The sequence below is a fragment of the Podarcis gaigeae genome (genome assembly GCF_964106915.1).
Source record: "Podarcis gaigeae genome assembly, chromosome: 16".
Classification (NCBI taxonomy): domain Eukaryota; kingdom Metazoa; phylum Chordata; class Lepidosauria; order Squamata; family Lacertidae; genus Podarcis; species Podarcis gaigeae.
The window spans coordinates 12148814-12172957 of NC_139693.1; the positions used below are offsets into that span (position 1 = coordinate 12148814).

Below are 24144 nucleotides of genomic sequence, written 5' to 3' on the forward strand. Positions count from 1 at the left end.
AAGGGCAGGATAGAAAATAAAATAAATGGGTGGCTTTTTTGCGGGGGGCGGGAATAGAAAAAGAGATGCAGCCACTCTTATCTTGACAAAAGTGCCAGCAAAGATTTTTTTTTTTTTAAGTGACACCACAAGAAAGCAATTAATAATAGTAATATAGTGACGTCTGCTATCTTCCTTTTTATTTTGCACTGTCCAGATTTCTCCCATAGCGTGACATTTATTCTAGGTTTGCTGAATTGCTGCCTTTCGGAATTTACTGCTAGTTTTTTAACTTGATTTCTCTGCACCACCTGAGGGTATTTTGAGAACATGGGCATTTGTCGTAAGCTGCTTTGGGCACCATGGTGTGGAGGTGGTATATAAATGAGCTTAGTGACTCAATCCATCACTGGTAAAAACAACCCTGTGTTTTACATGGGGTGCAAAGGACTATCCTTTGTGGAGACAGGCAAAGGGTGCTTGATGATGGTATAGCCAGTTAATCTTTTGGGTGACTAAATGTGATGAACCTTTCTGAGTCTGCATCTGTAGTGGAGTCATTTTTAGATTTAAAAAAATTGTTTATGTGCCTGCCCCCCCGATCTCATTTGGGAAGAAGGGCAGGATATATATTAAAATATTGTTTTAATTACTACTACTAAACTTTCCTACCCTAAAACTAAGTAGAAAAAAGAGGGGGTCACATCTACACCACACATTTAAAGCACATTTAAAACACACTGCTTCCCCCAAAGAGCTCTGGGAAGTGTAATCATCCACTCACATAGCTACAATTTCCAGCGCCTTTCACAAACAACAGTTCCCAAGTGAAGTGACAGGGAAGCAGGCAGAGGGCCTTCCCGTTAGTGGCGTCCTCCCTGTGGAACACCCTCCCATCAGATGTCAAACAGATAAACAACTATACGATTTTTTCTGAAGACATATGAATGCAGCCCTGTAATCCGGTAGTTTTTAATGTCTGATGTTTTATTGTGTTGTTTACATTTTGCTGGAAGCCGCCCAGAGTGGCTGGAGCAACCCAGTCAGATGGGTGGCATATAAATAATAAAATTTTTATTATTACCACTACCCTTCTAAATGCAATGTCAGAGTGATTCAAGAAGACTGAAATCTCCCCCCCCCCACCCACCACCATTTCATATTGAGGAATCAAAGACAGAGTGGGGTGTGGGGTTTATTTTATTATTGATTAACTGATTGGATACTGCCTTTCTGCCAAGGCACCCGAGGTGGTTCACAGTTTAGACACCAAAAGAAACACACAATCTGGAACGAAGACAGACTGGCAGAGTCCACTCATGTCAGCGGGTTGCTGGTGGTCTGTGTGCTCCCTGGCTTGGGCTCCCCTTGCTTCTTTCTGACCTCAAGGCATGCAAGTCTCCAGCAGCCCCCAGTAAAGGTAGAGGAGCAGCAGAAGGAACTATCATCACTCAGCAGTAGAGCCCCTGCTTTGCTTGCAGAAGGTCCCAGGTTCGATACTTGGCATTGCCTGATGAATCAGGGGAGGCTTTTGAAGGCCACGTTATCTTCTGGGGCAACCTTGGGCAGTGGGATACCAGTGGTGGGCAGAGAAACAGAGCAGCCAGCATTCTCTGTGGCAGCACCTTCAGCGTAGAGCGTCCATCATATGCTGTAGATATGCCTCTTTACCTGGCCATTAATTTCAGCAAGTCTACTCCTGAGTTGGGCTAGCTCTGGATACAACCCCATGTTTTGGATCTGCTCATTCCCTGCCATCGCAAATTATTTTAACTGATTTAAATCTTGTTGCTATCCTGGGACCTTATGGACAAGGGGGGGGTAAGAAATCCAGTAATTATTATTGTCTTGTTATTAATAATAAAGCTGTAGATTCTCACCCTTCCCACAAACATATAAATATCTCCCCTTCTGAAACCTGTGTTTGTGTGTAATATTCATGTACAGTATAGTGATTCTATACAGTATAGTGTTTCACAACCTTGAAGGCAGAAAGTGAGGAGGAATTAAAGAACCTTTTAATGAGGGTGACAGAGGAGAGTGCAAAATATGGTCTGAAGCTCAACATTAAAAAAAAACAAAGATCATGGTCATTGGGCCCATCACCTCCTGGCAAATAGAAGTGGAAGAAATGGAGGCAGTGAAAGATTTTACTTTCTTGGGCTCCATGATCACTGCAGATGGTGACAGCAGTCACAAAATTAAAAGACGCCTGCTTCTTGGGAGAAAAGCAATGACAAACCTAGACAGCATCTTAAAAAGCAGATACATCACCTTGCTAACAAAGGTCCGTATAGTAAAAGCTACGGTTTTCCCAGTAGTGATGTATGGAAGTGAGAGCTGGACCATAAAGACGGCTGATCGCCGAAGAATTGATGCTTTTGAATTATGGTGTTGGAGGAGACTCTTGAGAGTCCCATGGACTGCAAGAAGATCAAACCTCTCCATTCTTAAGGAAATCAGCCCTGAGTGCTCACTGGAAGGACAGATCCTGAAGCTGAGGCTCCAATACTTTGGCCACCTCATGAGAAGAGAAGACTCCCTGGAAAAGACCCTGATGTTGGGAAAGATGGAGGGCACAAGGAGAAGGGGACGACAGAGGACGAGATGGTTGGATAGTGTCTTTGAAGCTACAAACATGAGTCTGACCAAACTGCAGGAGGCAGTGGAAGACAGGAGTGCCTGGCGTGCTCTGGTCCAGGGGGTCACGAAGAGTCGGACACGACTAAACGACTAAACAACAACAAATAGTGATTCTGCTTAGAATGGCTTTGTTCTTTGCCTGTTGAGTATCTTCAGAATCCTTGCCCTTTTTTTGCACTTGGCTTTGGGGGCAAACACCATCTTGGCTGTCTCAAGTGGCAAACGCTCCTGGCTTGCCAGCATCCACACAGCATGTATGTGCAGTGTAAGCCCATCACTTGCAGTTATCTGAAAAACTGGTTGCAGACATCTGTGCTGCTTCATGTTGATTTTGCCACATCTTCCATCATTCACATTGCTCTAATAACAAAACAAACAAAAAACCCGCTTTTAAACAGCACAATTCTCCTGGCAAGGTGGGGGTCTCTGGACTGTCCTGTTTATTGCTGATCAGAAAGCAGCAACAGCCCCTGCTCTCTCAGGTAAAAAAAATAAATGTGGAGGGCAGGAAACCAACTGCAGCCATGTGTTCCATACTTTTTGCTACTGGTTACTCACTCGGAGCTATGGAGTCTGTGATTGGCTGTCAGATAGGAATGGCCACTGTGGAAAGATGGTCTCCTCCAATGATGGGCGAGGGGTGGTATAAATCCAGGAGGGATGATTGCGCCTTTTCTTCTAGTCTCTTCCAGTGGATGCTCCTCAAATACTCTTCCTCATTTCCAAAAAGTCCTCTGGGTATCAGAAGGATGCAGGAGAGGGAGGGTGGAGGCAGGGGGAGGATGAAAAGACTGAAAATACTTTCCCTCCCTTCGGCTTAGAATGCCTGTAAGGAACATCATCTTTTCAGAAACTGACGAAGCGTGGCAGCCAGGGAACCGAAAAGGAGACTCTAGTGCACAGTGGCAGAGATCCTCAGCCCATCTCCTTTCAGATCAGGAACCAAGGAAGCCCACAGGAGGGGTTTCCCACAGAGACACTCATCTTTTGGTGGCTGATATAGGTGGAAAAGGCCAGGTACAATACGGAGAGAATGATAACCTGTGCTGAGACAATTGGGGGGGGGTTAGGGAGGAAGGGGGAAAAATGTTATACTAAAAGAGGGAGGAAGTTGCATTGCCAGTATTCAGTGCTGGAGAAGACTTGGGGTTGTCTGCTCAGATTGGCAGTTTTGTCTCCAGGGTTTGTCTTCTCCATCCATTGCTACCTGAGACCCTTTTAAATTGGAGATGTCCGGCATGCTCAGCCACTGAACTATCGTTTCTTTCCCTTTCACCCCACTCTGTTTTCACTTGAACAGAATGCTTAATGGGTATAACAGCAGTGGGGGGGGGAACCCCCATCGTCACAAAGAAACCATCGGTTTGTGCATTTTAAATTAAACAGGTAAGTTAATGTGTAAGCCCTCCAAACGTCCAAATAGGCATCCACATGAAATTGAAGTATGGTATACAGTGGTACCTCGGGTTACATACGCTTCAGGTTACATACGCTTCAGGTTACAGACTCCGCTAACCCAGAAACAGTGCTTCAAGTTAAGAACTTTGCTTCAGGATAAGAACAGAAATTGTGCTCTGGCGGCGTGGCGGCAGCAGGAGGCCCCATTAGCTAAAGTGGTGCTTCAGGTTAAGAACAGTTTCAGGTTAAGAACGGACCTCCGGAACGAATTAAGTACTTAACCCGAGGTACCACTGTATGCTCAAATGTAGGCAGGAGAGGTTAGTTAATTAAAAGAGTGAATATTATTAGAAATATGAAATTGGAGAACTGTTATACAGGTGATATAATGAAATTCAGATAGAGGGGATTCGAGGAAGTCAGTTATCAAAGTAATGAAATTATAGGTGTGAAGTAATAATCCTCTTTTGAGTTTTTTCCCCTTTTTATTGTATGTTTTGTAATGTTTTTTTTTCTGTGATAATTGTGAAAATCAACAAAAAAAAATTGGGGGGGGGGGAAATGTAGGTAGGACGGCGAGGTCCTCAGACAATCATAATACTGTGTAGGGTTGGAAGGGACACCTAGTGCGGGAATCACAGCTAGAGAAACGCTGACAGGTGGCCACCTGAACTCTGGAAACCTCCAGTGAAGGAGAACTGGTTGTGGTTCTCTCCTCTGGAGCAGCAGAAAGCAAGCTTGCTCCAACTTCCATGTGACAGCCCTTTAGATATTTGAAGATGGTAACAGACGGTCGATATTTATCCTACTAGGGGTTGCAAAATCATTTTTATTGTGTGTGTGTGTTCTCCTGCCACTAATCCCCATATGTCAGGCATATAATTTATTATTGCATTAAAATGCAAACAGGACTTCCACACCCGGCTCAAAACTGCACCTGACACCAGGATCTCTCACCTGCTAGGCTGTTCTCAGACACCCGTCCCCTCCTCTGCCTCAGGGGAATCCTCTTCGGGTTCTGCTCGCGGTGCCAGCTGGGCAACAGGGGCACTTCCCAAAATGCCCCGGCGGAGAACGTATGGGCAAGAGGGACCAGATGGGATGTCAGCAAAACCTGCAGGGGAGAAACGAGGCCAGATCTGCTAAAGTGGACACAGTAGTGGGGGTGTCCTTTCTGCTATGTTGTCAAGTTGAAAAGAATCTCCTTTCACCCGAAAGGTTTGCATGCAAACTATCATATGCCTCCCCCCCTAAAATAATACCATCCCATGCTCTTCAATGCACTTTCCAGTTAAACAAACATTTTATATACATTCTAACCGTATTTCTGACTGCATTTTTGTTCTGCTCCATTCATTACGTCATAGTTGTGGCGCCAGCTAGGCTTGGCTCCCAATGCAGTGGAACCGGTTGTGCTACCTTAAATCCGCCTCTGATTTAAAGCACTTATACTGTTTTAACAGCTACAGGCTCCCCCAAAGAATTATGGGAGCTGTTGCTTGTTAAGGGTGCTGAGAGCTATTAGGAGACCACTAACTCCCCTCACGGGACGCGGGTGGTGCTGTGGGTTAAACCACAGAGCCTAGGACTTGCCGATCAGAAGATCGGCAGTTTGAATCCCCGTGATGGTGAGCTCAGGTTGCTCGGTCCCTGCTCCTGCCAACCTAGCAGTTCGAAAGCACGTCAAAGTGCAAGTAGATAAATAGGTACCGCTCCGGCGGGAAGGTAAACGGCGTTTCCGTGCGCTACTCTGGTTTGCCAGAAGCAGTTTGGTCATCCTGGCTACATGACCCGGAAGCTGCCTGTGGACAAACGCCGGCTCCCTTGGCCAATAAAGTGAGATGAGCGCCGCAACCCCAGAGTCGGTCATGACTGGACCCAATGGTCAGGGGTCCCCTTTACCCTTTTTAACTCCCCTCACAAAGCTGCCATTCTCAGAGTGGTGTAACAACCCATCTCTCTTCACTGGGAACTCTCAGAATTCTGGCTCTGTGAGGGGAATAGAAAGGCCTCCTAAAAAAGCTCTCAACACTTTTAGCAAACTACAGTTCCCATGATTCTTTGCGGGGAGACATGGCTGTTTAAAGTGGCATCATAGTGCTTTAAATGTGGTGTAATTGGGCCAGTCTGCTACAAAAAGCCTCCTCCAACCCTCCTCAAAGGGCCAATGGCAGCTCAGAACAGGACTTTGGGTGAGATGCCCAGGGCCTCACTGAGCAGATAAACAAGGGGGCCCCTCCGAGAGTAGCCAGGCTTGCTGCTAACCTTGTTTAAAGTTATATATATATATATCCATCAAAAAGGGGTTTCCACTGTAAGCCCATTAAGTCCAGACTCTAAACTCACCTCATGGCACCATTGATGGCCTTGTGGTGCTTCCTTTTCCTCTTCCCCTCCCCAATTCCCCACATACCTTTCATGACCACCTCAGGGAGCCCGTAGGGTTCATACTGAGTGTCATCAAAGGCCACAGAGACACGTTCCCTGCGCCGATGGCCACACTCTGGTCCCTCAGTTTGGGTCTGGACATTTCGTCGGCTCCCCTGAGACAAGGGCTCTCTCTTCTGGGAAGCTTCGGGAACTGCAAGACACAGAGAACTTGATTTAGGGTACATATGCACCAGATATTTAAAGCACCCTACCCAACCGTCCTGGGAGTTGTAGTTTGCCCCTCACAGTTACAGTTCCCAGCACCCTTAGCAAATTGGGATTATTGGGGCAGCTGTGTGTTCTATATGTAAGGTGTGTTTGCAACCTAAGGACAGTGCGATGACAAAAGCAGAGATGTCTGGTTTCCCCCATGACCTTCCTGTGCTAAAAGGAAAAACACTGCCATTTCAAAAAAAAAGAAAAGAGAAATATTTGGCTCCATGTTCTTCCAAGGAATCCTGGGAAATGTAATTTGTTATGGGTGCTGAGAGGTAAGAACCCTAGTCCCCTCACAGAGCCACAATTCCCAGAGCTCCCTGGAAAATACTCAGAGAACCGGAGCTCTGAGGGGAATAGTCTCTCAGGACCCTTAACAACAGGATTTGGGGGGGGGGAGCCATGGCTGTTTAAAGTGATATAATAGTGCTTTAAATGTATGCTGCAGATGATTTCCCAGTGCACGAAACAAGGTATTCCTCTTCTCTTCCTCCCCCAGTTTGGATTCTCTCCCCCTATATTCTATCCCCCGCCCCCTTACCATCTGCCGTCTCGGCTGCTTCTCTGCCGTTTCCCGAGCCAACCAGTTCCAAGGGGCCAGTGGTGTCCTCCTCTCCTCTTTTCTGGTGCCAGGCCTCCCAAATAGCCAGCTCCTTGCGCAGGACCAGGTTTTCCTGCTGAAGCTGAGCAAGAGAGGCCTCCAGCTGCAGACAGAGAGTCACCCATGAAAACAGACACCGCTAAGAGATCGCCCACACTTCCGCTTGCCCCCTGCTTGATTTGCACTTTCTAGACGTGGGTCAGAGCCGTTTTCCTCTTGCCCCGATCCTTTCCCAGGGAAAACCCAAGCTTTCGTGCTAAACTGGAGCAAACATCAATCCAGAGAAAACCAGAACTGCAGTTCGCTCTGACTGAGAGCCTAAGAGCGATTTTCCCCAGGGGAAAGTAGTGCAGCAAGTTGGATAGCCTGAGGCCTAATTTCAAAAGGCTGTTATAAGAGATCAGTCCAGACACCTGGCAAGAGGAATTTTGTGCTTAGCACCCCCCCCCCCATATATATATATTCCAAATGTCATCACTCTCTCTTTCTTTAAATGGTGTAAGCCTCGGATCTGGCTTTTTTTCCTTCTCCCTCCGAATTCCTTTTCCTTTTGTGCAGTGTCTTTTATATTGCAAACCACAGGCAGGGACCGATAGCATCAATGACCTTTGTTAAGCTGGTCCAGGGGCCTTTTGTTTTGGCGGAAGAGCGGGACAAAGACACTTTCAACAATTAAAATCCATAAAAGATTCCTAGCACGCCTTGAGGAGAATAAACTTACTTGTTCCTGGACTCCCGGCTGCACCTGCTTCTCTTCGGGCAGACGTCCCGCTAGACCAACGTCCGCAATGCTCAACATGCCTCCCTGCAACTGGGCCAACACCAGAGGGACCTCCGAGGTCTCGCTGCCTCCGCACACCTCCAAGGTGTTTGAGGGGCTTTCTGCGTGGTGCCCCTCCGCCTCCCTCTGCCCCAGCAGAGCCCGCAGCCTGTGGCCCTCGGCGTCCGCCATTTCCAAGGCTTTCTTGGTCTCCTCCAGCTCCTGGCGGAGGCTCCTCATCAGCTGCTCCTTCTCCTCGGCGTCCGCCAGCAGCTCCTCCACGTGGCGGCTCTGGGTCTCCATGGCTCGCGCCAACCGCTCCGTCTGCCTCCCCAGCGTGGCCTGAAGGACCTGGAGCTTTTCCTGGGCCAAGATGGCTTGGGCTTCGGCTTGGGCCTTGCCAGAGGCCAAGTCCAGGAGGTCCTCCTGCAAACCTTCCACGTTCCCCTCTGGGTCAGGGGTCCTGCCTCCTTGGCCCTCTGCCTCAGTTTCCCCGTGGGCCTGCCGTGTGGCTGGCGCATCTTCTCCTGGTTCAGACGTCTCTACGTCCGAGGTCGGCTCCTTCCCCAGCTCTGCCACAGCCTTGGGTTCAACCGCCCCTCCATCCTCCTCAACCTCTTCTACCACAACCTCTTCTGCCACAGAGACTTCCCCGCCAGCCGCCATCACTGAGGCCTGTCCTTTGCTCCTGGGGGCCTGGCAATCCCCATGGATCTCTGGGGAGCCCTTTGTCTTTTGCCAGGCTGCCGCTCCCACCATTGGGCCCAACTGCCTCTCCTGGGCCCAGGCCCGGCTTTTCTCTTGCTGCCAGCAAGCCTCAAGGAGGGTTTTGCGCTGGCTCTCCGAGGCATCCAGGCGCCGCCGCAACGTCAAAACCTCGGTTCTGAGGGCCTGTAGTTCCTCCCGGCCCCGCTCCGTACTCTGGGCCCGGGAGCTCAGTGAGGGAAAGCCTGAGGAAAGAGATGGCAGAGAAGAGAAGGCCTGAGAACAGTGATATTTTGTAGTTAAAAGAGATAAAATCACAATTTCGCACTGTGGTGGTCATTCAGGTCTTAGATTTTAAGTGCACACTCCCAAAGCATCATGGGAATCGTAGTTTGCCCCTGTATGGAGCTATGGTTCCCAGCACCCATAACAAACTACAGTTCCCAGGGTTCGGGGGGGGGGAAGCTGCATGCTGCAAATGTGCTTTGAAAGAAGCCCCAATTAAAACAAAAATTTAACTGCACACGGCAGGTTGCTAGTGCTGGTGGGTGTGTGGAGAGAAAAAGCAGCAAGCAAAATTTCAGCGGGTCTACTCTGAGGTAACGGTCATATGTAGCAGAATCTGATTCAGGTGTGCCTAAATCAGGAGTCAGGATCTGGAGGCAAAAATATTATGTTCTACCATTCTGTGTATAAATCTTGCTTGCAATGCTCCCTTGTATTAAAAAATATATATTGTGGGTTGGGGAGGAATTCAACATAGTGCTAAGGAGATCACTCTGTCAGCAAAAGCATTTCGGCTTGCCTGGTGGAAGGATCTGCCCTCTTCCCCCCCACCATTCGGGGGGGTCTCCCAACCCCCAAAGACTTGGGGGACAGGGGGGCAGAGAGGGAACCAATGGGGAGAGCCCCACAGCACTAGCAGAAGCCCTTGTGCAAGCTTTCACTAGCGGGACGCATTCATTGAATCCAGCCCCATATATTTCTTTTAAAGAAACATATAATTTAAAAAATCCTCCATTCTCCAATTCTTTACACCTGGACAACAGGAAAAAAAAATGATTTAATTAGAGTTCCTGGAAGTTCAGATTTCTATAGTTCACATTTCTATAGAACCATGACCAGGGATAAATATAACAAGGACTGAAGGCTCACGATTCTTGCAAAGACAAAAACAAATGCAGACTGCTCTTTATATTGCTGCCATCTAACACAAACAGACACAAAAACATGTGCAGAGTCTCACCTTTCAATTTGGTGTGAGCTCCCCGTTTCTCAACCGGCTGCTCCAAGCGGGAGGAGCTTATGCTACGACGGCTGCCACTAGAGGGCACCTTTTCTGTCCCAAGCAGGCCCTGTTTTGAAAGTGGGTGTTAAGAGCAGAGAGGTCAGGGGCACAAGGCAGAATGCCAGTTTCCCCACCCATGTCTGTCCAACGGCTGCCTCGATACCCTCACTGCAAAAGAGAAAGTTGGCAAAAGAAAGGAGTCTGGGTTGTTGTTTTCTTGGAGACTATTATTCTGGTCCACCCATTTTTTTCTGGTCGTGGTTTTTTTTTTTTTGTAAAAGTGCTCAACAACTTTCAGGGTGTCCTGGTCTTTACTTTTTGAAATATGGCACCCCTAGTGTTGAGGCAATAGCCTGGGAGATGGGCCATTAAGGAAAACAAAGGAAAGTGACTCCGCGCAAGACAGCAAATTCATGGTTAGTTAGAAGGACAAAGCCAGGGTTAGAGTTTAGTCGCAGTGATGTGACCTGGAAGTAAAGCAGCAAGCCGGAGTGAGTTTGAGAGCCGTGATTGATTTCTGTTTGAATGCAAGGCTGCAGCTATGAGAGAAGCAAGGCCTTATTGGAGTGTAAATGCTGTAAAACCCTCCAATGTAGGCAGAAATGACTGGCAGAATCCGAGACCAGGGAGAAGAGTCGGTGGAAGAAGATTGGAAGAAATTTAAAGACTATCTACAGAAATATTGCAAAATTAATGAATGTTAGAATGATGTCGGATAGAAATTACCGTATTTTTTGCACCATAACACTCACTTTTTTCCTCCTAAAAAGTAAGGGGAAATGTCTGTGCGTGTTATGGAGGGAATGCCTACGGGTGGCATGCCTACGGATTTTCCTCCTCTAAAAACTACGTGCGTGTTATGGTCGGGTGCGTGTTATAGAGCGAAAAATACGGTAAGTAGTTTCCAGCTGTAATGCTTTAAGAGAATATGGAAAAAAAGATTCAGAAATAGGTTAAAATTTATTAATAAGGATTTGCTGAACTAATAATTTGAATTGGAATACAAAAAAGGGAGGTATGAGGAGGTCTGGGAAATAAGTTAATGAAAAATAAGTAATGGAAACTTTATTTCTTTTTTAATTATTTTTATTTTTGTATTTTTGTCTTTTTACTTTTTGATTTTTATTGTATTATTATTGAAAACCTTAATAAATATTCTTGAAAAAACAACAACCACTGTAGGCTCGGATTGTATATATATGGAAATAAACCATATATCATAAGGACACCACGGTCTCCGCTGTGCCTCATTTCCAAAAGGAAACACGAATCCCTGGTAAGTGCCTCAAACTCCTGAAACGCTCAGAGATTGGGGGGGGGGGGCGTGCAACAATATGTTAGGAAGATTAGCCCACCTTTTGCTGGTGCCTGCTTTGGCGCAGGTCTCCCACATCCACCGACGGCCGCCTCCCTCTGCTTTCCAGGGGGCTGCTCTGGAACAGAAGAAAAAGAAAGGAACCCTAATCCATTAGAGGGAGACAATAAATGTCAACTGTTGCGCCACTACTTGAAACGTCCTCACCTGAACAATAGCCCAATGGCCATTGGAAGAGAAGGATGCTGAAATAAACGGGCCGTTGGCCTGATCCAGCAGCCAGACTCTTATGTTATTCAGAGGGAAGAGCACCCTATGTGTTATTGTATTATGGGCTATGCTACAGCCATGAGGGGAAAGGCAGAGGTGTCTAGGCCCCAAATCTACACATCTATCTATCCACCCTGTTGCCAGGCAGTTGAAGAATTATCACAATTCAAGGGCACAGCACAGGACCATTTTGAGGAGAGTGAGGAGCAAGGCTGGTGAGGGGTGTCCTCTGGGAGGGGGCCTGGGCTGCGGAAAGCCATGAGGACCGCATAGGGAGGCCTGGAGGTCCCACACTCCCTAGCCAGCCAAAGAGGCAGGAATTGTGAAGCCCTGTTGGTTCCCCTGGTGTTGCAGCCAACGGAGAGGCTGGATCGGACCGCTCTGCAGTCAGTATCTTGCATAAAAGTGCCTGTTGTCGTCCCCCGCCCCCTGCAACCTCCAGCGCTGCCAAGACTCCCTTGACCTGTTCCCGAGAAGAAGCTTGTAAAAAGGCACTCGGCTGATGAGCCGCAGCCTTGTAAAACTCTCCACCGGCAGATTGGGGGCCGGCTGGGAGGGTGGGTGATGGGAAACATTGGCTACTACCTTCAGTAGCGTTTCCTGTGAAGAAACACAGGCGATAATTAATGGTGCTAATAATTGCGCCCGGCCAACTGACGAGGACACGGGGCCTCGTAAAACATGTCAGGCGGTGCATGAGGAAGGGGGGGAATACCCAACCAGCAAAGTTGCTTCGTCATGGTTTTGCGCAGAGCTGAGGCCAGGATTTAGGGGGTGGTTGTGGATCCCCTTTCTCTCTCTCACCAACAGTAGCTGGTGCCCATTTGAACCGGTAGGGCAGAAGGCAGGGAGCCCACCAGTAGGTGGCGCCAGAGCCAATGGCAGGCAGAGCCAACTAAAGGTAGTTTGGTCCCCCATCCACCTTCCTGCTGATTCTACAAGGGGCAATGCTGAGACCAAGGAGGAGGACTCTGGCAGGCAGGGCCCCCACCTGGACTGGCTGTAAGAAAGAAGGCAGGCAGGTGGGGGCTTCTTGAGGGCAGGCCGAGGTTGGTGAGGTTGTTCCCCATTGCCCTGATGAACTTCATGATGTGGGTTTGTTTATCTTTTTACAAGGCAGGGGAAGCCTCATTTAAAAGAGAGTGCGGTGGTTTGGGGATCGTTTCCATGCTTTCCTTTTGCAAATTCATAATTACAGTTCTCCCGTGCTACCCCAGTGAGGGGCAATAGATGCACCCTATCTGCAACGGTGGGGGCGGGGAGCTAACACTTTGCAGGCAAGCCTCTTTCTGAAAAGCAGGTGGTGGAGCTCAAAGCCCCTCCACCAAGCTGGAAGCCTGTGCTGAGCCCAGGGGTTAACCCAAGCAACGCGGTCCAGGTCCGGTCCCGAATCCAAGAAGTCTGCAAGGAGTCAGTCTGACAGGGCCAAGGCAGGACACAAGGCAAGAAGCCAGGCTAGGTCAGGCAGGTTCTAGTAAGCAGCAATGTTGCTTCCGCAACCTGGGGCAGGGTCCGAAAGCTGTTTATCTTTGTCGGGGTAACAGCTGGTCCTGATCCCCCAGCGACTCACCTCCCTGTCTTGCCCAAAGTCAAGCACTCCTCCTGCGAGTACTCAGGTCTCTCCTTCTCTCAGACCTTAGTCTCTGCAGCTCAGGAGATGTCAATGAGTTACTAGACCCAGAGGCTGCCTCAGCCTCTCCTAACCCAAATGGTAGTGGAGCAGCTATAAGTGATGGCCCAGCTGAAGGCAACAAGGTAATCCCCGCATCTGGAGCCAGGACAGGCTCTGACTCGGCCCAGCTGGTACTTGTTCCAGGGGAACCTGTGCAGACTGGGGCTCTTCAGAACCAGACCCCAGACTTGGTCCAGATGCCGCCTGAGGCAAAGGATCCAGTGCGGACTGAGACTCCTCTGGTTCTGAGTCTGAGCCCGAGTCCCAGGCCATCACAAAGCCCGGACTCCTAACTGTCACAGGACAGGCAGGTTGGGGAACAGGAGCTGTTTAGGAAGGGCAAGGCCTGGATTCAAATCAGCCCAGATCCCCACTCAACCATTACAGCTCTTGGATGCGGCTGCTAGAGCAAGGATTGCAATCACTCTTCTTCTATTTGGAATATTAATAGCCCTCCTCACAGGGTTGCTTGTGGAGACAAATGAGGTCCTTACGGTGAGGCACATGCCCCCCGCACAGTTAAAAAGCGAAATTAACAGCGCCCCTCGGAGAGGACAAGAGGATGGCTTATCGCTTTTGGAACCATGCAGGTTTAATGTCTTTATGTACCCCTCCCACAAAAAGCTCGGCTTAATAATAGTATTTCTTAAAAGGAGCCATGCAGATGTGTGCATAAATTTGGTTGGGATTAGATACTTATAAGGATGTGGGTGGCGCTGTGGGTTAAACCACAGAGCCTAGGACTTGCCGATCAGAAGGTCGGCGGTTCGCATCCCCGCGACGGGGTGAGCTCCCGTTCCTCGGTCCCTGCTCCTGCCAACCTAGCAGTTTGAAAGCACGTCAAAGTGCAAGTAGATAAATAGGTACCGCTCCAGCGGGAAGGGAAACGGCGTTTCCGTGCGCTGCTCTGGCTCTCCAGAAGCGGCTTAGTCATGCTGGCCACATGACCCGGAAGCTGTACGCCGGCTCCCTCGGCCAATAAAGCGAGATGAGCGCCGCAACCCCAGAGTCGGTCACGACTGGATCTAATGGTCAGGGGTCCCTTTACTTTTAGATACTTATAGGCTGCAATCACCCACCTCCTGCCCTTTCTCCCACTGCTGCCCTCTCTGTGTGGATGTGGCAAATTTGGCCTACCAGTTTGTTCCACAATATGGCCCACCATGGTCTCACCAAAATGTATGAGTTTGCAGCCAGCCTGGTTTTGCAAGACCTAGAGGTTTGGTCAACCGGGCAACAGTAGCATAGACCCTTCCCGTAGCCTCAACACCAGAGGTTTGGTCAAGCAGGCCACCATGCATAGACAAAGGCTGGCACTAGAGCTGTGTGCTCAGCCTTAAGTCAACCTTAAGTTGGAAGGGACCCTGATGGTCATCTAGTCCAACCCCCTGCAGTGCAGAAAGCTTTTGCCCTACGTGGGGCTGGAACCCGTGATCCTGAAATTTAGAGTCTCATGCCTACTCACCTCCGTCTGGCCGCCTCGCTGCTTCTTCCACTGAGCCAGCTCAGCTCGGATCAGCTCCAGCTGCCCCTGCAAATTCCACAGTTCCCTTTCCTTTTCTTGCATCCGGGTTTCTGCTTTGCCAAGAGCGAATCTCAACTCTGAATGGCAGAAGAAGTAAAAGAAAAAGCCACTCAGGCAGCGGTGGGGAACCATTTCCACCCCGAGGGCCACATTCCCTTCCGAGGGCCACATGGTGAGCGGGACCAGAGTCTAAAGTGGGTGGAGCAATGGTGCAAATGCTGCGTTTGCATGGTAAGCCTCACACATTCCCAGCAAGGCCAGGGATAATTGTGGTCCAGGGAGAGTTCTGAGAGCCGGGCGGAATTCTGAGGGCCGCATGGTTTTAAAAAACCTACAGACCACGTTCCGATACCTTGATTTTCTTTCTCGAGCCTCTCTCCCATGGATGCCAGTTCCGATGCCATCGCCTGGGCCCCTTCGCCATTCTCTGTGGGGATGGGGCTCCCGGGTGGGGCACTGGGACAAGCCGCTTCTTGCTGCCAGGAGGCAGTGGGGCTCTCCTTCCCGCAGGGGCCTCCGACGGCAGGACTGCTGTACTGAATCTGCTGGAAAATGGGAAAGGAGTAAGAGAAAGTCTCATGGTCCAAGACCAGCTTTAAAAGGAGACTCTGTCAATCTGATGCCTTTCAGGTGTCCTAGACTACAAGTCCCATTGGATTCAACCAGTGCAGGCTAATGGGATCTGGAGTCCTAAAGCCTGGAGGGCACCAGCTGTTCCAAAGCCACATTAAAGCAATACTCACACTTGCTCCGGCTGCAAGGGTCCTGCTAAGCTCTGCTTTGGCCTCGATGCCACCTAGAGAACAGAGAGAGAACTGGTTGCCCGGGGAACCAATTTGGGCCTGCAGATTGAATAAAGCCTACCTGTGGTAGTAGGTTACCGTATTTTTCGCTCTATAAGACGCACCAGACCATAAGACGCACCTAGTTTTTGGAGGAGAAAAACAAGAAAAAAAATATTCTGAATCCCAGAAGCCAGAACAGCAAGAGGGATTGCTGCACAGCGAAAGCAGCGATCCCTCTTGCTGTTCTGGCTTCTGGGATAGCTGCGCAGCCTGCATTCACTCCATAAGACACACACACATTTCCCCTTACTTTTTAGGAGGGAAAAAGTGAGTCTTATAGAGCAAAAAACATGGTATATAGACACGAGCAAAACCACTCTGCTGTGGGCTACCGCCCCATCTCCAAGCCACCAGAGTTTTGATTTTCCTCCTCCCTCCGTGTCCCTTTTCCCTTGTGTGTCGTGTTTTGTCTTGTTTTCATATTGTAAGCCTGTGGGCAGGGACGGCCTTTGTGGGAGCCTTTTTGGATGAAGAGGGGGGTACAAATGCCCTAAATAAATCTAAATCCCTCAACTGACAATCCCTCCTTTTCCCTCACCCCCCCCCCCCGGCCACGAAGTCACAGACGCTGCCTTGACTCTTTCCCGTGACTCTTCAGCCGCTAATTCCACCTCCATCTGGCAAAGCCTCTAATCCCCGGACGTAGGAAGAGGCGCCTCTTGCTCGCTGGCTTGGCCTAAGAGGACCCTGTGCCCTTTCCTCGTCTTCCGGTTTCTTACCTTCGGCCCACGGCGTGGAGGAACCCCAGCGGGGGGGCAGGAGGGCCAAGTGGGACTGCGACTGCAGCTTGTCCAGTTCGATTTGGCACCTGGGGGGAGGCAAAGGGAAGGAAACAGGAGAAAGGAGATCCTCCACAGTCATAGGCAGTGTACCTGCGTGTACCAGTCTGCAGCGAGATCCTGCACCTGGGGGACTTTTTACTCCAGCCAGTGGAATGGACCAACTTTTTAAAAAAAAATGTTTCATGGGGTGTTCCAAATAAAGAACTGATCCAGGAAAATAGAATTTAAGAAGTTCGAATCTGTTGACCTAACGTATTTTGTTTAGGGGCTTTATATGACCCCAAAATACGTTGGAATTTGGCTCGGGATAGCAAAGCACCTTCTCAAAAACTCAGACCCTCCAAGTACTGTATCTCTATTTTCAGGGACGATCCCAGATTTACAAAAGCCATCCCGGTTTCTGATTTGATCCCAGAATGTCCTGCTTTTCCTTAGGATGTCCCTATTTTCCTCAGAGAAATGTTGGAGGTTACAGAGTTATCTAACCCCCAAGCCATCTGAAGGCAGCCCTGGATAGGGAGGTTTTTAAATGTTTAATTGTGTTTTTATACATGTCGAAAACCACTCAGAGAGGCTAGGGAATCCAATCAGATGGGTGGGGTATAAATAGTAACAACATCATCATTATTATTATTGAATAAAGGTAAAGGTACCCCTGCCCGTACGGGCCAGTCTTGACAGACTCTGGGGTTGTGCGCTCATCTCACTCTAGAGGCCGGGAGCCAGCGCTGTCCGCAGACACTTCCGGGTCACGTGGCCAGCGCGACGAAGCTGCATCTGGCGAGCCAGCGCAGCACATGGAACGCCATTTACCTTCCCGCTAGTAAGCGGTCCCTATTTATCTACTTGCACCCGGGGGTGCTTTCGAACTGCTAGGTTGGCAGGCGCTGGGACCGAGCGACGGGAGCGCACCCCGCCACGGGGATTCGAACCGCCGACCTTTCGATCGGCAAGTCCTAGGCGCTGAGGCTTTAACCCACGGCACCACCCGCACCCCTATTATTGAATAGGACGTCACTATTTTCATCGGAGAAATTTTGGAGGGTATATACTCTCCATCAGGCTTTATGTTTTGTCCTTGACAAAGAAGTCACCTGGAGTGGCTAGGGCAACTGAATCAGGTGGGTGGGGTATGAATGAATGAATGGAGGTTTGTGGTATTCACCAGCTTGGAGGGTTTTAAAAGAGGATTAGACAAACCCATTGCTATCACTGGGTACTAGCCACAATGGCTATGCCACTGTTGGGAGACGTATACCTCCGATTCTCAGTTGCCGGGAATCATAAGTGCGGAAGGTTGCTGTTTGCGGGTTTCCTGGGGGTGTCTAGTTGGCCACTGTTGAGAACAGCATGTTGGGGTACATGTTCTCTATTTTTATCCCACCCACCCTGATCCATAATTCAAGAGGTTAACACTGTCCTACCTTACAGGATTGTTGTAAGACTTACTGAGCGAATGTAGACAGAGCATTTTGCATGCTCCAAATGCCAGCTTTTATTAGCAAATGAAGCTCAGAGATTTTGCTACCTGCACAGATTTATGGAAATCAAACTAATCTGCATATATCTGCTGGCTGTGCTATAATTTCTCCTGCTGCTGTAAGCACCAGGTAGAGCAAACGCCCATCTAGGACACTGAAGCCCTGTCCTTTGAGCCATGGAAATCAGGCATAGCTCCTTCCCTCTGACTTCTGCGATTTCATCAAGCATTGTCCCCCCCCTTCATGGCCTTCAGGTCTAGAAACTTGTTTTGCCATTTTAAAAGTTGTTCCTAGGATCCCTGCACCTGGCTACTGAATTCTGCTTCCACCTGACAAGCCTGCAAACCTGTGGGGCACAGACTGCTGCTTTCGTCTCTGTCCTTGTGACGCCAATCCCACCGACCCCACAAATCCCAGCTACGTTTCCTGCACTGTACCTACGCAGCTCTTCTTCCAGTTCCGCTTGGCGTCGGGTCGCCTGAGCGAGCTGAGCCTCCAGGCAGCTCAGCTGGGCTTCTTTGGCTTGCAGCTCCTGCGCCAACCGCTGACGGCCACGCTCCACTTGCTCACAGGCCTCGGCCAGACTCCGGTTCTCCTGAGAGAGAAGCCCCCACGATGCCCGTTCCTCTTCATGCTGCAAAGAACAGCGAGAGATAAGCCGCATTAAAACAAAACCAAAAAAGCCCAGTGTGGTTTGTGTCCACGGAATCATAGAATTGTAGAGCTGGAAGGGACCCAAAGGGCATCTAGTCCAGCCCCAAGCAATGGAAGAATCACAGCTCCAATCCAGCCCTGCTCAGAGGAGACCTGTCAAAATGAATGAAAATGCATCACCCAATTTCAGTTCAGTGAAAACTCTGTTGGATGCAAACCAATCTTGGTTATACATCAGGGATGTGGCCCTCCAGGGCTCCCTATCTGGCCCTCAGGAATCTTTCTGGGCTACATACCCATCCTTTGCACACACACACACAGAGCTCGTTTTTGCCTGCCTGGAATGTGCCCTTGAACTCTGACCGTGCCTCTTGTTTCTCTGGATGGAGCACAGAAAGGTGCGTAGGGTTGTATGTAATATTTGCATTCCTTGCTCCACCCACTTTTGTCTAGGGCCCCACCCACAATTAGCATGCGGCCCTCAGAAGGTTGGCCAGAAGGGAATGTGGACCTCGGACCGAAAAAGGTTCCCCACTCCCGCTGCACATCCTGCCTATATACTGTAGTGATATTCCTTGCTCCAAAATGTGATTCCGCTGGGTACATTCTGAACACTCCGCACTAAAAAAAAATCAAGCTTCATGACCCATATAAAAATACTGCATTGTTTCCCCTGGTTTATTGCACTTCCAGTGCTTTTTCCCAGCTTGCAGTCTGGTTTTTTATTTGCCAAGAAAGCACACAGATTATAGACATATTCCTGAGGTTTTTCTCCACTATCATGAGAGCTAGAAGCTTGCTTTTTGATAAATTTCAAAAACTTAAGTGTCATACCCTCCTTTTTTTCCTGACTGCAAATCTCCAGTCAGCCATGGCCCTGCGATTGGCCTGGGCTTAATCCTCTACCTCTGAGCTATGGGGCAATAACCACACTGGCCTACCATGCAGGGTCCATGCAAAGACTCTGAGATAGTACATGCACCATAAATTGGACGTATGGGAACAGCAATACATAAGCGCTATGCAGAATAAGAGCCAAGACGTCATATTGGTTAATGCAGCTGTCGGCAACTGGTGCCCTCCACAGGTTGTTGGAGTACAGCTCCCATCAGTTCTGGCTGGGGCTGATGGGAATTGTAGTCCAACAACTTCTGGAAGGCACCAAGTTGGCAAAGGCTGGGATGATGGTATAAGTTTCGCGTTTGGTTCAAATATCAGCTCACTCATAGCTCACAGATTAGAAGCAAATTATTTCTTAGCCTCAGCACCCCAGCAGTCTTGAAGGTGGCTTGTTCAGTTGTTGGCTATTGATAGGTAACCTCGCAAGTGCTCTTTGTTCTTAGGGCTTTCGTCTTTAAAGGGAATAGAGGACCATCCTCTTTAAAGTAGGACACATGGTCACCCTGGGCTAGGAACTCTATGCAGTGTGTCTGCAGTGAACAGGGAGAGAAATAATGATGTTCTACCTTACAGGGTTGTTGTAAGGATAGCTCTGATAGTTCCATGACCCAGGTGCTCGTACAAAAAAACTGCGTACATTTGAAAGTTTTCAGGGATGGGGAATTATTATTTTTTTTCAGATCGAGGGCCACGAAAACCCCTGCTACCTCACACACACACACACTTTCCTCTATCTTCCAGCCACACAAGCAAGAGGCATTGTCGGTCTTCAAGGTCACATGCCAGCCAGGAGGGAAAAAAAGGAGGACCAATGAGGGGGTGGAGCTGAGTGTATCATACAGCCTGATTCCTGAAAACCAGAGAAAGATGCCTGAGGGCCACATTTGGCCCGCAGGTCTAAGGTTCCCCACCTCTGGATTAATGCAAAGTGCTGGTGCTGACCTTTAAAGCCCTAAACGGACTCGGTCCTGTATACCTGAAAGAGCGTCTCCACCCCCATTGTTCAGCCCAGACACTGAGGTCCAGTACTGAGGGCCTTCTGGCAGTTCCCTCATTGCGAGAAGGGAAGTTACAGGGAATCAGACAGAGGGCCTTCTCAGTAGTGGCACCTCTCCTGTGGAAGACCCTCCCACCAGGTGTCAAGGAAATAAACGACTACACGACTTTCTGAAGACATTTGAAGGCAGCCCTGTACAGTGGTACCTTGGTTTACGAACTTAATCCGTTCCAGAAGTCCGTTCTTAAACCAAAGCATTCTTAAACCAAGGTGTGCTTTTCCATAGCAGCAGGGGACTCAATTTACAGATGGAACACACTCAACATGTCCTGCTTCCAAGGCAAAGTTCACAAACCAAAACACCTACTTCAGGGTTTGCAGCATTCTTAATCCAAGTTGTTAATAAACTAAGCTGTTCTTAAACCAAGGTACCACTGGATCCAGAAGTTTTTAATGTCTGGTATTTTGTTGTGTTCTATTATACTCTGTTGGAAGCCACCTAGGGTGGCTGGGGCAATCCAGTCAGACAGGCGGGGTACAAGTAATAAATTTGGGGAGTATAAATACCCTCCAAAATTTTCCAGTGAAAATCGGGATGTCCTGTTCCATAATAATAATAATAATAATTTTATTATTTATACCTTACTCATCTGAATGGGTTGCCTCAGCCCCTCTGGGCAGCTTCCAACATATATAAAAACATAATAAAGCACTGAACATTAAAAAAAAATCCCTATACTTCAGCCTTCAGATGTCTTTTAAAGGTTGTATAGTTACTTATCTCCTTGGCTCGGGGGTCGCATAACTGCACACCGTCCAACATGTCTCCAATGAGAATTGGGACATTCTAAGGGAAAGCAGGGCATTCTGGGATCAAATCAGAAACCCAGGATGGCTTCTGTAAATCTGGGATTGTCCCTGAAGGATAGGGACACTTGGAGGGTCTGCGTTACTGTTATTATAACAAATGGAGCCCCAAACCGGGGGCACAGAAACCCCTTGCATGGCAGATGTGCCCAGAGGATGGGAGACTCTTGCCTGGTATGAGCTCCCTGCCCCACGGCCCCTGCAATTACCTTCTGCCTCTGTTTGTGCATCATGGCCTCCAGGGTGTCCAGCTGCACCTGTTTCTGCTGCCGCTCCTTCTGCAGGCGCTCCAGCCGCTGCTCCACCTCGGCGATGGCCCGCAAGGCCCGGGACGGCAGCCCCACCTTCCATTCCTCACCTGGCCAGCTCATGGTACTCTCTAGAGGTGCTCCTGTCCGGGCCCGGCTCATGAAAGGCTTCCGTTTCTGCCCCCAATCAGGTCTCTCTCTGGCCTCCCAAGGACAGATTGGTGGGATTAAAAAGCCAGGCAGGGCTTACAGCGGCGTCATGCAGAGGAGCTGCCAGGATACTTTCCTGTGCAGCCGGCTGGGCAGGAGCAGGTCAGCCTAGGCCCAAGGCTGCAGGGCATGGCAAAGACCCCCTAGTTTCAAAAAGCAGCGGCCAAATATCAGGGCTTCCACTAAACTCTAATCGCCACTTACTCTGGGGAAAGGAGTTCAAACTGGTCTCAGGGTGGGGGAATTAAGAGCACAGAGTCGGGCGATTTTAATTTTCCCGCTGGGCCAGACCTCCGCCTTCCCCGCCATTCTAAAAATTTAATCCCGATTTTTCCAGCTTGCCCTGCTTAACTTTCTCATGCAATCTCATGCAATTTTCTCCTCCCTTCTAGGAGCGTGCAAGAATGAGGAAGATCAAGGCAGGCATCAAATGTTCTTTTAAAAAAACACAGAGAAAGGGGAATCAGCAGAGGGGCATTAAACCTCCACTCAGAAAAATAAAAAAGAGGCCCTCAACTGTCTCTTGTGTAAAGAATTAGGGCTACCAAACTCCCCCTCCTGCTTCAACAGGCTTCACCCATGAGCTCCCAAGCCCCGCCTCCTGCACATTAGGGGTGGAGCTTCAAGCCCTACTGAGGCCTTCAATTAGAAGCAGAGTTTAAGCAGCCCATACATTGATGCTTTTGAATTATGGTGCTGGAGGAGACTCTTGAGAGTCCCATGGACTGCAAGAAGATCAAACGCATCCATTCTTAAGGAAATCAGCCCTGAGTGCTCACTGGAAGGACAGATCCTGAAGCTGAGGCTCCAATACTTTGGCCACCTCATGAGAAGAGAAGACTCCCTGGAAAAGACCCTGATGTTGGGAAAGATGGAGGGCACAAGGAGAAGGGGACGACAGAGGACGAGATGGTTGGACAGTGTTCTCGAAGCTACCAGCATGAGTCTGACCAAACTGCGGGAGGCAGTGGAAGACAGGAGTGCCCGGCGTGCTCTGGTCCATGGGGTCACGAAGAGTCGGACACGACTAAACGACTAAACAATAACACATCACTTTACAGGGGCTTTCCCTCTGTTTGATTCAGGTGTGGATTGCAGTGGAGGTTGCTTCATTCGAGTGAACTCCTTCCTAATTTTTTACAACCAGTCTTCAGGGTGGCCCTTTTTGCCAGCTTCCTCCTTAGTCTCAGCGTTGCCCCTTGTGGAACTCAGCAGGGAAAGCGAGGACAAAACTAGCATTAGTTGGTTCTGCTTGTCATTGGCTCTGGCTCCACCTAGTGGCAGGCTCCCTGCCTTCCGCCCTACCAGCCACCATTGGCAAACTGTGCCTCTTGGATGCCATTACGGTGTGTGTTGAGTGAGGGTTGTCTTCCAAAAGCAGTGAACAGGGGTTGTAGCTCCACTCTCTCTACTTAAGTCCAAGCAGGAAGAGGAAAAAGCAGCCTGCGGGCCCAGGACTGTTCCTGGCACTTTTTGCTTTCATTGGAAGCACAGGCTGTTTCGCCAAAGATTTAAAACAAGGAGACCTCCCCTACTGGCACACAAGGCTATTTTCCCAAAGCCACACCCACCTGCCACACTCCTGAAGTCGTGCAGTGTCAGGTGTTGGGCAGGTAGAGGTGCAGCTGCAGAAAGCAGGTCTGAAAGCGCCCCATGTATCAGCTGGTGTGGGGGGAGTTCAATCCTGGTCAGTTCAGGTGCCCCATTGAGTTGCCTAGGCAGGCATGCCTGGACCCTGCAGGAAGCAGGATTGAACCCCCATGTATCAACTCACACATGCAGAGTCCAATTATGCTCAGGTGCGTCAGCCAGTGTTGCCCTCACTCCACAACCACTTTAAAGGTTTCCTTCCTCTCGCCATGTTTGGGGGGGTGGGAAGATAAATCTTCCACTTATCCACAACAGGCAGAAATAGTGTCCACAAGGCAAAGCCAGAGCAGGCAAGGGGCTGCAGCCCAGTGGATCCTAGAGGCCGAGATAGATAGACAGATAGACAGACAGACAGACAGACAGACAGACAGACAGACAGACAGACAGACAAACAGGCCTCCAGGATCTATTTTATATATCACACCGTTTCCAAAGAAACCCATTCTTTCCAATGGAAAGCCAGAGTGCACATTTTATTTTGGGCTTGGGGTTTGTCTGTGTGAGAATGTCCTGGATACTTTACAGATCCAACATTTACCAAAAATAAATATTTTGTCACGTGTTTTAATCTGGTTTTAGCTAGTTTTTGATTTTAATAAGTCTTTGAATGTTTCAAATACTTGTCTCCTACCGATAATTTTATTTATTCTTTCTGCAAGCCACTCTGAGGTTTTGTTACAATCAAATAGTATATAAATGTTGTGAAAT

At 49.1% G+C, this 24144-nt stretch overlaps 1 protein-coding gene across 7 annotated transcripts; it reads right to left on the reverse strand.

Moving 5' to 3' along the window:
* Window positions 1-945: 945 nt before the first annotated feature.
* LOC310833179 (uncharacterized protein) lies at window positions 946-22847 on the reverse strand. Of its 7 annotated transcripts, none has more exons than XM_083715630.1 (13): window positions 21538-22844; window positions 18348-18544; window positions 16367-16455; window positions 15546-15598; window positions 15155-15347; window positions 14743-14879; window positions 11376-11480; window positions 9979-10087; window positions 7989-8977; window positions 7208-7370; window positions 6434-6601; window positions 4978-5134; window positions 946-3668 (listed from the first exon to the last, which is right to left on the reverse strand). In XM_083715630.1, exons 1-12 carry the CDS (start codon window positions 21736-21738, stop codon window positions 4992-4994), a joined length of 2547 nt encoding a protein of 848 aa, XP_083571756.1. In that variant the 5' UTR covers window positions 21739-22844; the 3' UTR covers window positions 946-3668; window positions 4978-4991. The 7 variants fall into 7 exon arrangements, 6 of the variants coding, with proteins under 6 accessions (XP_083571756.1, XP_083571760.1, XP_083571757.1 ...); XM_083715634.1 differs by having other exon boundaries at window positions 11376-11453; window positions 15155-15344; window positions 21538-22843; XM_083715631.1 differs by having other exon boundaries at window positions 946-3663; window positions 15155-15344; window positions 21538-22843.
* Between the last annotated feature and the right edge of the window lie 1297 nt (window positions 22848-24144).